General features: G+C 31.8%; 1 protein-coding gene across 1 annotated transcript; it reads right to left on the bottom strand.

Moving 5' to 3' along the window:
- Positions 1–12,482: 12,482 nt before the first annotated feature.
- LOC113869943 (ribonuclease 3-like) lies at positions 12,483–14,227 on the bottom strand. The gene is made up of 4 exons (XM_027506497.1): positions 13,612–14,227; positions 13,302–13,512; positions 12,835–13,066; positions 12,483–12,711 (listed from the first exon to the last, which is right to left on the bottom strand). The coding sequence occupies exons 1-4, from the start codon at positions 14,188–14,190 to the stop codon at positions 12,708–12,710; spliced, it is 1,026 nt and encodes a 341-aa protein (XP_027362298.1). The 5' UTR covers positions 14,191–14,227; the 3' UTR covers positions 12,483–12,707.
- Positions 14,228–14,557: the final 330 nt, after the last annotated feature.

Below are 14,557 nucleotides of genomic sequence, written 5' to 3'. Positions count from 1 at the left end.
TATTTTTAATTTGTGTCTAAATTAATAAAATAATTACTGTATTGATGGAATTATAGGCCCAAAATTTTTATACATAATTATGCTATTATTTTCTTGGTTTTATATCAATTATTTGATGTAATTATGGTATAATTATAATTTCATGCATAACATACATATTTAAATTAATTATGAATACATGATTATTCTGTATAAATGTCATCCCACCTATTGTGAGACCATTTATACAGGACTTGTGTAAATTATATAATTATATATTACATTCATAATAATTATATCCTATCGATGTGTTGTTATTCATGTAATTTGAAAATACCATGCAGTTGTGTTTTGCTTATGTCAATTTTGTATTGATACCCTATTGGTGTTAGGATTCTTATGACATGAAGTTTTATGCATCGTATTTATCTTTTTTATTTGTGATTCGTGACCCTTAGGCTAGATCATAGTAAGTAAGAAAATCTTGTGATGGACATATTATTGTTGCACTTGAACTAATTGCGCATCTTAAATTTTATTGTTTCTCACATCAGTGTCTATGTCCATTTCGGTGAAAACTTTGAACAAGACTAATTATGAGGACTGAGTTGACTCTGTTAAATTATTCCTTGTCATTTTCTAGTATTTCCACATCTAAATCTTCTTGCAACATGATAAATGGGCTCATTCTAATAAAATATGTCTAGTAATTATGAAGTTTACTGTAGACAACGTTCTTGAGATGAGTAACAAGAAGTAAGTTTAGTTACAAAATCCATCACAAATAGAGCAAAAATCTGTCGCAAAATTGTGAAATTTTAATAGTGTCTCTAGGTAAGAAACTTAAGGAATTTGATAAAACGGAGAAGAATTATTATCTTGTATTGTTAAAAAAAATAACTAATGGTTTCTTTACAGGATATTGTGTAGGCTCCAAGAGTTTTAGATTTTATTGTCTTACTCATACCACTTGTTGAGTTACATGATATAAGTATCTTATAATGTATAATATCACTAATCCTTTGAATATAATTTTCTCCATTGTTAAGATTTTTATAGTTCGTGTTAACTTATTTTGACATCTTGTTATGGTCACATATTGTTGATTAATCTAAAATAATATGATGTTTTGATTTATGTTGTCCAAGTAGGAGTTAAATTGTTGAATATTTTTATGAACATACAATTTTGTCCGTTTGATTAATTTAATTATTTAAATATAATTTTTAGATGCATATATTAGTCCAAAATAAGAATGATACTTTTAACTAGGATTTGTAAAATAAATAATTTTTAAAATGACATAAAATAAAGAAAATAAAATTATAATGAATAAAATACTAAATAAAATGCATATAAAAATTCTCCTCTAAAATAATTTAGTAACATTAATAATGGTGTAACATCTTTTTTCATTTTTATAACAGTTAAAATAAACAAACAAAAAAAACATTTTTTATTTTTTTATTTTTAAAAATAATAATAAAAAAGTAAAAATAATGTTATAAAAGGATTCTTTTGGTTTAGAAGTAGGATTTTTTTTTGTTGGGGGACATATGAGAAGAGGGTTTTCTTGAGTTTCTTTTGGCTGTCTCGCTCAACTTTTGTTTTGAAAGTGTGAACAATTATTAGATTTTGGGGTTGATGCAATTCTTCTGGCATAACGATGTAGACCAAGGGAAAACTTTGGTGGCTGGTTGCTCTTCCTCGATCAAAACGATCGATTAGGATATTGGTTTCCTTTTATTGATTGAACCTAAGATCGAAAATCTTGATTGGAATATTACTTGGACCCTTTCTTTTCTTTTTTCCTTTTTCATTTAAGATTCCTCTTGGGAAAATGCCCTTGCATAAGGTTTTCCTTTTCAATCAGTAGTTACTAATATTTTATTTTAATCTACTATCTCATTCTTGATCGGAATAATCACATTATCATAGTTTCTTATGTAATCTGCACAAGCATCATGCGTATAGTTCCTTGATTTTAATGTCTTGCTGCATTTTCCTACATTTAAGAATTGATATATCACCATGCTAGAATAAAGATCTGATAGCGGTTCCATTTTAAATTAAAAAATGTTTAGAACTGTTTTAAAATCTTGCGCTATTTAATTTGTTATATTTAAGATTGGACAGCGGTTTCACGCGGAACGACTTTCCAAAGTATAGGTGTAAGATTAGATAGCGGTTCTACGTGGAACCGCTCTTCAAAGTATAAATGTAGACCACAAATCTGAAATTTGAAATTGATTTTTTTTTAGTTTTATGCTACAAAATAAAATTGATTTATTTTTACGTTTAAATCAAAGTTTAGAATTGATTTGTTTGAGTTTTCTTTATTTTTATCACAAATCAAAATTGAATATTGAGTTTATATGTTTAGTGTTAACCAAACAGTCCACATTTGCATGAACCAAATAGAAAAGAAAAAAAAGAACAAATTAGTAGGATGATTTTTAACATTAATAGAGAAAAGAAAGAAAGAGAGAATGGATGATTCATTGTTAACAAAGAAAATAAGAAAGAAAGAGAGAATGAAGAAGTACCTACAGATGTAAAAAAAATCAATTTGTTAGCACAGAAAATATGAAGAGAGCAGGCTAATAAAGAATGAAGAAGTACCTACAGATATGACAAAAAAACTAATTGTTAGCGCAAAGAAGATAAAGAGAGCAGACTAACAAAAACAAATGAATAGAATATAAAAGAGCAGAGAAGACGAATAAAACTTACAGTAAAAGAGACCAACTTTGTTAGCTAAGAAGAAAAAATGTTAAACGTGTTTCATTTATAAACAATTTTTATGACATTAGAAAATCGCTCTCAAAAGTATAATTCTAAAAGCGGTTAACAAAGAACCACTCTTAGAAGTATATATATGAGAGCGGTTTAACGCTCCAAAAACTCATTTCTAGCGTAGTATGCATACACATGGAATCCTTCTCTCCTGCGATCTTTTTTATTTTTATCCACATGTTGATTTATTATTATTTCTTTGTCTTTTCTCTATTATGAATATTTGGTCCTTTCTTTTATGCATTTAGTTGGTATTATTGTAACGATGTATCAGTTTTCATACTACTATAGGTTAATGGTGCATCACCTAACATAATAGAAGTTACAAGCAAAGGAGCTCTCTGCAGCAATGAAATGCATCAAATTAACTTGTTAGATAATTAAGCTAATAGAATTGTATTGTTGGAACCAAAATTAATTGCTAAAATTTCAAGATTGTTCATAAATTTACTAACCAGTTTATTAATTAGAGTATGTTTAAAATAATTCTTATTTCCGTTCTAGAAAACAAGTTACTGTTACTAAGCTGACTCAACACGTTTATGATAAAAGAATGTCATTTAGGGCCAATATTTTATTGTAATACAAGTGTGGCATAAATTATGGTTTTTACTAGTTATTAGTTTGGGTTCTGAAACTTTGACGACAATTGTTCAAGTCTTATCATATTTTCATTGCAATCAATACGTGAATATAGGCTACGAAGGTTATTAAATTAGAATAGGGGACATGAACTATCTCAAATAAGAGTGTGTATATATATAATTTTATTTTTTCAAATCACGAACTCTGAACATTAACATCTTATAAATAATTTATAAATTGGTATAATTCAGCCTTTACATATGATTTTAAAGTGAAATCCCTCATGCGCTTCCTTTTACTGTCGCTCCTTACGAATATAGAAAGATTCTAAGGCACAGAACGACAATGCAATAAAGCCTTTGTTTTGAGCGTCACTCTTGATTTGTTGAAGTATACCTTTTGAATATTGTAAGAAAAGGACATGACATCACACACTACAAGATTGAGTTATGGCTCAGTACTTTGTCCATTTCTGCTGCATGAACTGGGGTGTAAACTTAAAGGTTTTATTCCACTAAAATTAAACACCGATTTATTTGTGAGCCTTGTAATTTTATGGTGATTTTGTCTATTCTGTTTTGCATTTATTACATAGTCAAATTTTCTTCGTAGAAGTAATTTTTTTGAAATGGTTAATATATGTGGAAATTTACTAAATAAATAAAACTCCTATTTTTTTTTCTATTTTTATTTAATTCTCACGATTATTGTGATATTCATATTATTAGCATGTTATAAAGTAACATTCATAAGAATTTTTCTTAGTTTCTATGATAAGATAGAATAAACATTTTTTTAAGTAAAATTTAAAAGAATATTTTTTATTATAAAGGCTTGAATATTTTGTTTGTGAAGATAAATCGCTACTTTAAAATTAAATCATCATTTATAATAAGCGATGTATAAATTACTCTATCATTTATGTGTTAATATTAAATGTGTAATTTTTTTTATAATGAAATAAATTAGTTTATTTTAAAATTTCCAAAGGATATCTTTAGATTCTGTCAAGCTTTTGTTTTACATAACCAATTTGCTTTAATTTATGCAATAATTTACAACAGCGATCACTACTAGAAAAACGCTTAATACAGACGGATTTTACAGACTGGGTAAAATCCGTCTGTATTACAGACGGCTTTACAGACGGATTTGTGAACTAAATTTTTTTTTTATTTTCTGAAAAATCCGTCTGTAAATCCGTCTGTAATACAGACGGATTTTACCCCGTCTGTAAAATCCGTCTATATTTAGCTCGCCTTTTGGCGCCAAACGTTATAGACAGCAATTACAGACGGATTTTTTCGTCTGTAATTTGAAAATAGGATGAAATATTATGGCGGGAAATTACAGACGGATTTTACCGTCTGTAAATATGGCGGTTTTAGCCGACCTTTCAGGTGGCACATTACAGACGGATTTTTCCGTCTGTAAATGGGATTGACGCATTTACAGACGGAAAAATCCGTCTGTAATGTGCCTCCTGAAACGCACCGTTTCATTAAACCCATTATAGACGGATTTTCCCGTCTGTAATGACTGAAACCCATTAAAACCGCGTCTCCTCTTCCCCTCCCCCATTATCAGAACCCTCTCTCTCTCTCGCTCCCCCCTCCCTCTCTCTAAGAGCTCAGTGTTTTGGCCATTGCGAGTTGTTGGAGCAACCATTTGAAAGTTTTTTTGCATCATTGTATTCCTGGTACGATACTCTAACTTTTAATCGGTTTAGTTTTTTAATTTTTTATGTTTTTTAGAGACTTAAAATTTCTAAGATAGAGTTGTAGGATTGGAGATTGTATGACTGGGGGGAAGGGCGTAGAGGTCCTTCTCCGAACCTGATTATTGTGTGCTGTGGGATTATTTGTGTTTGTGGAGTTTGTAGAATATGCATGTTGTGGAGTTACAAGGGGATGTGCTCTAGAACGGTTTAGGATTGTGATGTGTTTGTGTTTGATGTATCGAATAATTTATTGTTATATAATTTATTAGTTGATTTTAGGTGAAATTTTCATTTTTGTAAAAAAATAGTAAACAAATGTAAGGAAATTAACATGTATTAGGGGAGATTCTGCCAAAATTTATATTAAAATTTTCTGTAATGTATTTTAGAAGGTTGATACCACATTGTATATTTGTATTAGGTTTGTATAGTTCTTGAGGAAGATGTTTCTCAAAAATCGTCAGTGGATGTATGATAGGTTGCCATGATTATTTAATTTGAGTTATCATCAATATTATTCATATTTTAAACAAATTATAGTATTTGTCTCTAAACATATATATGGTTTGATTCAGATATGGCAGGTAAAGGTAAAGGTAAGAAGGGTATTACTCAGCAAACTGATTGTGGCAACACTTCTTCACCTACCGCTCCGACTTCGACGTCCACACCAGCAACAGTGCAGACCTCCCAGGTTAGGGGACAGGAGCAATTTATCATGGTGCCGAATCTTGGGTATATTGCTCCTCCCCCTCCAGTACAGCGAGTTTCACACTCTGGACCCCTTACTACACAGGCCACACAGTCACCTGCTACACAGGGCACAGGAGATGGATCCACTGTTGTCCCATCTGTAAGTGGGCAGCAGTCATCACAGACCCAGGCATCATCGAGATCGTTAGAAACTTTGAGATGGGATGGGTCCACTTGGTAAGTAATTCAATCAAATATGCCTAACATTGCGTATTTTATGTGAATGTTAGTAGTTATGTTTTATTTTATTGTGTTATCAGTTGGATACCACCACAGAAAGGTCTCCATCAGGTCACAGATACGATTAAGAAGATGTTTGATGCGCCTTACAGAAGTTTTGCAAAGGTGCCAAATGATACAAAGATAGAATGGTTCAAAGATTGGAAGGTAATAATAGTGTATTAATTTTAACTAAGTGTAATTACATATGACTGTTTGTACCCCTTCTCAAAGAAATTGTGTTTCTGTAGAGCAACTTCTCCATTCCCCCCCAGGACGAAAAGATGATTTTCAAGGCCTGGAAGAGTCGCACTGCAAAGCGACTAAGACAGATGTACACTGAGGCTCGCCAGGACCCTTCTACTGCTGATTGGATAGCACCCAACTTTCTTCATACCTTGCAGGAGTATTGGGGTACAGATGAGTTTAAAAATCTCTCTGTAAAGAACAAGACAAACAGGGCATTTAATAAAGGGGGGTCACTGCATACTGGTGGGTCTACGACTTTGGCTGGCAGTAAGGCAAACTTGGTATGTGATTTTAAAATTCAGTTTAATCTATCTATAATTTCATATTTGAGATTGTGATTTATTTCTAATTACAGGAGAAGTCGTTGAAGAGGCCACCTACTACTGGAGAGTTGTTTAAAGAGACACACACTCGCAAGCAGGACAAAAACCTGTGGGTTGATACACGATCTAAGGCCACATATGTAAGTCATAGTTATTGATAATATATGTTATTATTAGCGACTTATTAAATAGTTCTCCAAACTAATATCTAATTATCTGAACTAAACTGTAGGATGACTATATTCAAAGGCTTGAGGAAGCATCTTCTCAGAATCCAGAGTCAGTAGATGAGGATGCTATGTGGTCACAGACAGTGGGTGGCCTTTATAAAGGTCGCATTTATGGCATGGGGGCCGCTTTGCAGACTCCATGTCCCCTGCATCTGTCACTGGAGATGCCCCTTCTCTTGCACCTGAGGATGTGGAGGACATGGTCCGCACTCAGGTCCATGCTCTCAATGAAGAACTCCAAAAGCAGAATGAGGAGATGTGGAAGAGCAAAGAAAGTGCATGGAAGAAGAAGTGGGCAAAGAAAATGGAGAAGAAGATAGAGAAGAAGGTGGCGTCGAGAATGCAAAGGGAGGTCCAGTAGCAGATGACGCAGCAGCATATGCAAATGCAGCAAATGCATGCTTATTTTGAGCTCATGAGAGCAAGCAGCTCCACACCTCTTCCTCCTCCTCCACCAGCTCCAGCACTACCGGTTTTCACCTCCATCCATCATTCCTCTACTGACTTCTCTTCTACTGATGATGATGCTCCTTCAGATTCTGACCATATAGATTATTCCTGATGAAGACTTGTATTTTATTTTTAAATGTATTTATTTAGATGTTTTTTTTTCTTCCTTTGTAACAACATTTAAATTTTATATTTTATAAATCATTTTGGAATGTTTAGATGCCGAATCTATAATTTCTATTTTGTTTATAAATTGTGATAATCAAGAACAGCAGGAAATAACTATCTATACAAATAAAAAAATATCAATTATAGTAAAATATATCACCGAGGATTACAGGCGGATTTTGCTGTCTGTAATTTATAGACGGATTTTTTCATCTGTGAATTACAGACGAATTTTCCCGTCTGTAATTTACAGACGGATTTTTCCGTCTGTAACTTATAGACGAGGATATTACAGACGGTTTATATCCGTCTGTAAATCTGTCTGTAATAGAAAAAACCGTCTGTAATGCTCTAAAAATCCGTCTGTATAAACAGACTTTTTAGTAGTGGATATATATATATATATATATATATATATATATATATATTATTTTATCATTCACATGTTATAACATAGTAAGAATACCAGTTTAGCTACATTATCTAGTACTATATGCATGATGAATAATCCTTCAATTAGGTTTTTTTTTTTATTATTGTTCTTATTACAGTGATGTATAGATTACTCTATCAGTCAACAAATATACAATCCTAATATTGAGAAATTTCATCTTTTATGAAAATAAATATTTCTATAAATTATTTTAAACACCCTCAAAGGGTCACTTCTATTTTCAAATACTTTTTAAAAAGGTAATTTTTCTACAAAACTACATAACTCTAATTTTCTTAGAGCACTAAGGAATACATAGGAGTAGGGATCAAAACCTGTCGAGTCTAATTATTTTAAAACTTTTTTTTTCATTATTTAAAAAATACAAACAATTTTATGTGTGGATTAACATAAATCAATTTTTTTATAACTTGAATTTAATTTCAGATTAATCAGATACTAAAATATTAAACCATGTTGTTTAATCATGCTATCCAATTTTAAAAATAATTTAGAACATTTTCTTTTAATTTAATAATAATAATAATAAAATCCTTTTATGGTTTAAAGTAAGTTTCTAGACAGTGGTGCGTGAAGTTTGACCAAGTGGTCATATCTTTTGACTTTAAGAAAAATGCTTCGGATCAGTGCATGTACTGGAAGATGAGTGGGAACAATTTTATCATCCTTGTCTTATATGTTGATGATATCCTTCTCGCTAGCAACTGCATTAATATTTTAAATGAGACAAAGAATATGTTGAATAGCCATTTTGATATGAAAAACCTTGGTGATGTTTCTATTATTCTAGCATTGAGATATGTCGTAATAGGTCTTCTGGTACTCTTGGATTGTCTCAGAAATGGTACATTAATAGGATCCTCAAGAAGTTTAATAGATATTCTTACTCCCCATGAGTCGCGCTTGTTCAAAGGGGTGAGAAACTATAATCTCAGTATAGATTTGTTTGAAATGGAGAAAGTTTCATATGCTTCTGCTATTGGAAATTTGATGTATGCTCAAGTCTACACTCGTCCCAATATTGCTTATGTTGTTAATGCTTTGGGCAAATACTTGGGTTGAATTTGATGTATGTTCAAGTCTACACTCGTCCCAATATTGCTTATGTTGTTAATGCTTTGGGCAAATACTTGAGCAACCTAGGTTTGGGTCATTGGAAAGCGGTCTTAAGATATTTACAGGGAACCAAAGATTATATATTAAACTTTGCAAAGTCTGATCAACTTCAGGTCATTGGATACTCTAATTTTGCAGGTTGACCTAACGGCCATAAGTCTACTTTAGGTTTTAATTTTATGATGGCGGGAGAAGCTTGGAAGAATGTTAAACAGACAGTTACAGCTACTTCCACTATAGAAGCAGAGTATGTCGCTTATTATGAGGCTACCCGCTAGACTATGTGGCTAAAGAATTTAATTTCTGGCTTTCGCATTGTTGAGAGTATATATAGGCCATTTGTGATTTATTGCGACAATACTGTTACTGTACTTCTTTCTCAAAATAATAAAAGTTTTATTTGTTTGAAGTACTTTGATATAAAGTATTTGTTTATTAGAGAGAAAGTACTTGAGTTTCAGTCTCGAATTGACTACATTGCTATAGAGAGCATGTTAGCAAATCCAGTAACCAAAGGCGACCGTTGGAGCTTTTTAAAATCATGTATCTCATATGGGTCTAGTCAAGTCTTTTGATGTTTTAGACTAGCAGGAGTTTAATTTTGTATCTTCTTATTGACATTATTATCCAGTTTCTTTATGAGATATATCTTTTATTTGATGTCACTTTTATTAAGATATCTTTTATGATATTTTTTTATGCTTGGACCTTTGTGAAAATAATATTTATGTTTACTTTATCTATATTGTGATTGGAATATAAGTTGTTTGTAGTATATGATATATATTCCTATCGGATATAATTGTATACTATTAAGAGCTTATTATTTCTTTGATAATAATTAATAACTTGTTACGATGACATAATTTGTGGACTTAGTAATTTAATTATACTGTACAAGTGGTGGAAGAATGTTAAATTTTCTAATATTAATATTAATATTTATATTAATTTATGAATTAGCATTATTAAATTATTATAATTATATTATTATTAATTATGACATAAAATAAATATGTAAAATTATTATTAATTATAAAAATTTTGTAATTGTACTCTTAGTGTGAATAGTCTGTGATGGATTGAATCATTATATATGTCCAGAGATAGGTTTCTACTATGATCTGATTAAGCTTATATATAACTGTTGTTCCATTAGACTATTAGACTAACTGACTGGATATTGGCAAGGGAAGCAAAGAAAAAGAAAAGGCTTTTTGAACCATCTTTCTTCAATGAAACTGGCATTCTGAAACTCTTTGGTTGTGATCGGTTAAGCTGGTATCCAGAGACGAAAGAGGTGATAAAGTAACGGAGTCTTAGCAAATTAGACAGCAGATGAGGACCAATGCTCCTTTTTTAAACCAGAACAACTCTGAACATTAGAGAAGATAAGAGAAGACCACTTGAGCAAACTGACCGAGGGGACTTGACTTATTCGAACCAAATGATAGCGGCTTAAAGCTAAGCCTATCATGAGCAGCGTCGCTGCTCGATCGGCGGGGAGAAGCATCTCAAAGTATGGGGCAAAGGATCAAGCGCTTTGACTTTGTCTCCCGGGATTCACCACAGGTAGGGTTTGAGAGCCGTGTGATGGATGACTATTCAGCACGGTTCTGAGAGCACTTTTAGTCTGCCTCACTTAAAAACAAAGATCGTTTATAACTTAAGGATTCTTATCAAATACGAGTTTAACATAATTATTTAATTATATATAATTAAAATTATATTGAGATATTATAATATGTATTATATATAATTATCGGTATTTTTAATTAATTTTATATATAAAATTCTGGATAAATGACAGGATATATTATTAGTTAGAATATGATTTGTTATAAAAAACATACATGAGTTTCTAATGCTCCCTGGGCAATAGTGTTAAAAGAACCACGTGCAAGTCTAATAGGTGTATGAAATTTTTGTTCGATTCATTGTATTTGTACGAAACGACAGGCTACCCACGTGAATCACATATGAGCATACATGCAGCATCTTTGTTGACGATGTCATCACGTAAACTAGCTGTTGGATAAGTTGAAGTGATGGGGATCCCTCATCAATCTTGCATTCTAAAAATCATAGCCATGTCAAATCATTCTTGCAAAAAAATTTTGACTTTTAGTATTTTCTTTTTAGGGTTGTATTTTCTAACCTTTAATAAAATGTAAAAGTTTTTTTAAACAACCTAAAGTGATGTTGCCAATTTTTTAAAATAACAATTTTATGGACATAAGATAATATTTATTTGAGATTAATAATAATAATAATAATAAAGTGTTGTTTATATATATATTTTAGGAAGAAAAAACCGAATGTCAAAATATACTATCAATGTCATCTTTCTCAAATAAATATATACACAGTAAAATTACAAGAAGTTAGAACTAAAGAATGCACTGCCAAAACTAAAGTTTAAAGAGCTACGCTTTGGAGTTACGTAAATTTGTATTGAAAAGAAATATTAAAAAATATACAAATTTTAAGAATAATCTAAACAATTATTAGTAATAATCTAGAAAAAATCATTTTTATTTTCTAGTTTGTAAATGTTTTAGAGAGAGTTCTAAAATATTTAAATATTAAAATATTTAACTAACCAAATATAATGGTAAAAAATGTCTATAAATAGGCATGTTATCATATTGTAAATACTAAGAACAAGTAATCAAGCTATTAATTCTTTATTTTTTAAGTATTTTACTCAAACTTTTTTAATTATCATTTTCAACTATTCTAACTAATATATTTTAACTATCTTAATCATCTTACTTATACCAAAAATCACCATCCTTTAGTCACTTGGGCTTGACGTAGTATGATGGATGGTGACTAAAATTGTATTACAGTGGTGGTGTATTTTTTTTATTTTTTTATTTTTTTTGGTGTTGATGAGTTTCAATATTAAGATGAACATATTCATCATTCAACGTTCTAACAACTTGTTCTACTACTTTAGATTGTGAAATAGCTTTTACTCTCTTACTTCTTACTTGTAATTAATTTTTGATACTTTCCTGTTTAAACTGGCTTATGAGAAGCTTATTTGGGCTTATCTATTGACATAAGCACTTGTCAAAATGTTTGGAAGAGTTTATAAAAATAGCTTATGACATATCCATATGTTGTTTTAAGCTTATTTTACTAAGCTCTATAGAATAACTTATGAAAATAGCTTATGACTATATAAAAATAGTTTGAATATATTTTCTCTTTAATTATAGAAACAACTTATACACAAAAGCTTATATGATAAGCGCCTATCCTATAAGTGCTTAATTAAGCCATTTTTTCAAATGGGACTTTCATATATAGCTTTATTCTTCCTTATACTCAATTATATACTCCCTATTCTACTTATTAGTTATGAATTTAATATTTTAAATATAGATAAATGTAAAACAAATCAATTATAAGCGTATAACGTTAATACGTCACCCTGAAAAGTGAAAACACAGCACTTAATGCATTAAGTACCAATACTGACAACATTTCTATTGCCTTAATTAACTAATGATACAAGACAACATAAGAACCAAAGTAGTTGCATAAATAAATTACATTACTAAATGGATATTGCTTTATTATTTTATTTCCCTGACAAACGGAAGGTGTCTTAGATCCCAGCGGTTTCCTCAACATCCAGCATAGAAGATAGAAAATTAACTGCTTACAAAAAAATCAAAATCAAAGAGGCATATATAGGTTATGTACGTACACATAGAAAACCATAAAAGCAAATTGTTTTTTTTATTATTATTATTATAAAATAGTTGAAGGTAAACTTACGTTGGTGGAGAGGGAAATATAAATTCCTCCTCGCAATTACCCTGCGGGCTGCTACTTAGGCAATTTAGGAGTGTTTCCCCATTTACGTTAACACACAGGCGAATAGTTTCAAGTTGAAGTCTACCCGATTCATCCTTAGAACATGTTATGAGTGCTTCTGTGTTCGTTGCTGCCTTAATGGCTTCCAAAACCTCCTCTGCGGTGTGGAGAGTACTTCCATCTGGTTCAATACCTAAAGATATCGATGAAAGCATGCCAGCAACTTTTGTTAATGATCCATGCACCTTAATTAAATAACTGCTTTATTCAATATGAGACCAAATTAACTTATTAATTACTCTTTCTGGACTCAATTATAAGCAAAAAAACATACATATATATTCTTTGGACTCAAATATCAGTGAAATCCAATCAACTCAACTCTATTTAATATACATATATAATTTTTCAAGAGGCTAAAGGAGTACCTCGATGCGCCATTTCATCCATGATAAGTGGACCATGATCTTTTGCAAGAGCAATAGCGGTTTCAAGATAAGCATCTGGGGGGAATCTGTTGGAAGAGCAGCTCCCGTACGTGATCCACTGGTCTATCCATAAAAACTTGCTCGTAAAAAAGTTATCTGCATTTTCTAATCGTGGCCAGTATTCGAGCAGATCTCCTCGCAATTCATCAAGCTACGACCGATGAACACGACATGCACAATTAGTTAAATGAAAAATGAAACAAACAAAAAATAAAAAAGTATATAAAATATTGAAGAAAAAAATAGTTACAATATCGTCCGTCATTCTCTCCTCAGTATCACAATAAACTGGAGGCAACAACCCAAAGTCCCTCTGTGGCCTAAGTCCACGAATGGTAAAATGTTGCTTTGGCACAGGTGGGTTGCACGTGCCACGTGAACTGCAATAAGCATTTGGCCATTGTAAAACTAGCAGGAAATAATTAAATCCCGGTGGATTAATGGGTCGAGGAGGAGGAGGAGGTGGTGAAGGGGTAGGCGGCGGAGGAGAAGGAGGTGGTGGAGAAGGAGGAGGTGGCGGGGGTGGACGACGTGGAGGTGGTGGAGAAGGAGGAGGTGGTGGAGGTGGACGACGTGGAGGTGGTGGAGAAGGAGGAGGTGGTGGAGGTGGACGACGTGGAGGTGGTGGGGGTGGACGAGGAGGTGGTGGACGAGGTGGAGGAGGAGAAGGTGGTCGTGTAGGTGGTTGTGTGGGTGGTCGTGTAGGTGGTTGTGTGGGTGGTCGTGTAGGTGGGCGTCTGTCCTCTTCTGCAGGGAGTGAGGAAGCCAACAGAAACCCAAGCAACAAAATTACAACACTAAACAGCAAATGCTTCTTTGAGATAGCCATTACGTAGTAGTTTACTACTATTAGTGTGATTCTTTTACTGAATCATGTTAACACTAACGTGAGGCTTTTATAGGCATATTCATGTCTGAGAGAGGGATCTTATCTTATGCCAATCCTGCATCTTCCTTCTCAGTAATATTTATAAAAGGTGGCGGAAATAGTTGAACTGATGACTAGCGTTGCATGCATGCCTAAAGCTACTAAAGCCTTGGCTTTAGGCCCCTCAAAAGAATTTTTTTTAATATTAATATATTTTTTTAAAATTAAAATTATATTTAAAAATAATTTTTAATTAAAATAATTTAAGTAACTTTTAATTTTTTTATTATTTTTTATATACACAAATATTCAAATGTAAGATTTTGAT

Source organism: Abrus precatorius, unplaced genomic scaffold (assembly GCF_003935025.1).
Source record: "Abrus precatorius isolate BTA unplaced genomic scaffold, Abrus_2018 Scaffold6, whole genome shotgun sequence".
Taxonomy (NCBI): Eukaryota; Viridiplantae; Streptophyta; class Magnoliopsida; order Fabales; family Fabaceae; genus Abrus; species Abrus precatorius.
The sequence above is the reverse complement of the archived record's forward strand: the minus strand, read 5'-3'. Positions and strand labels throughout refer to the sequence as shown.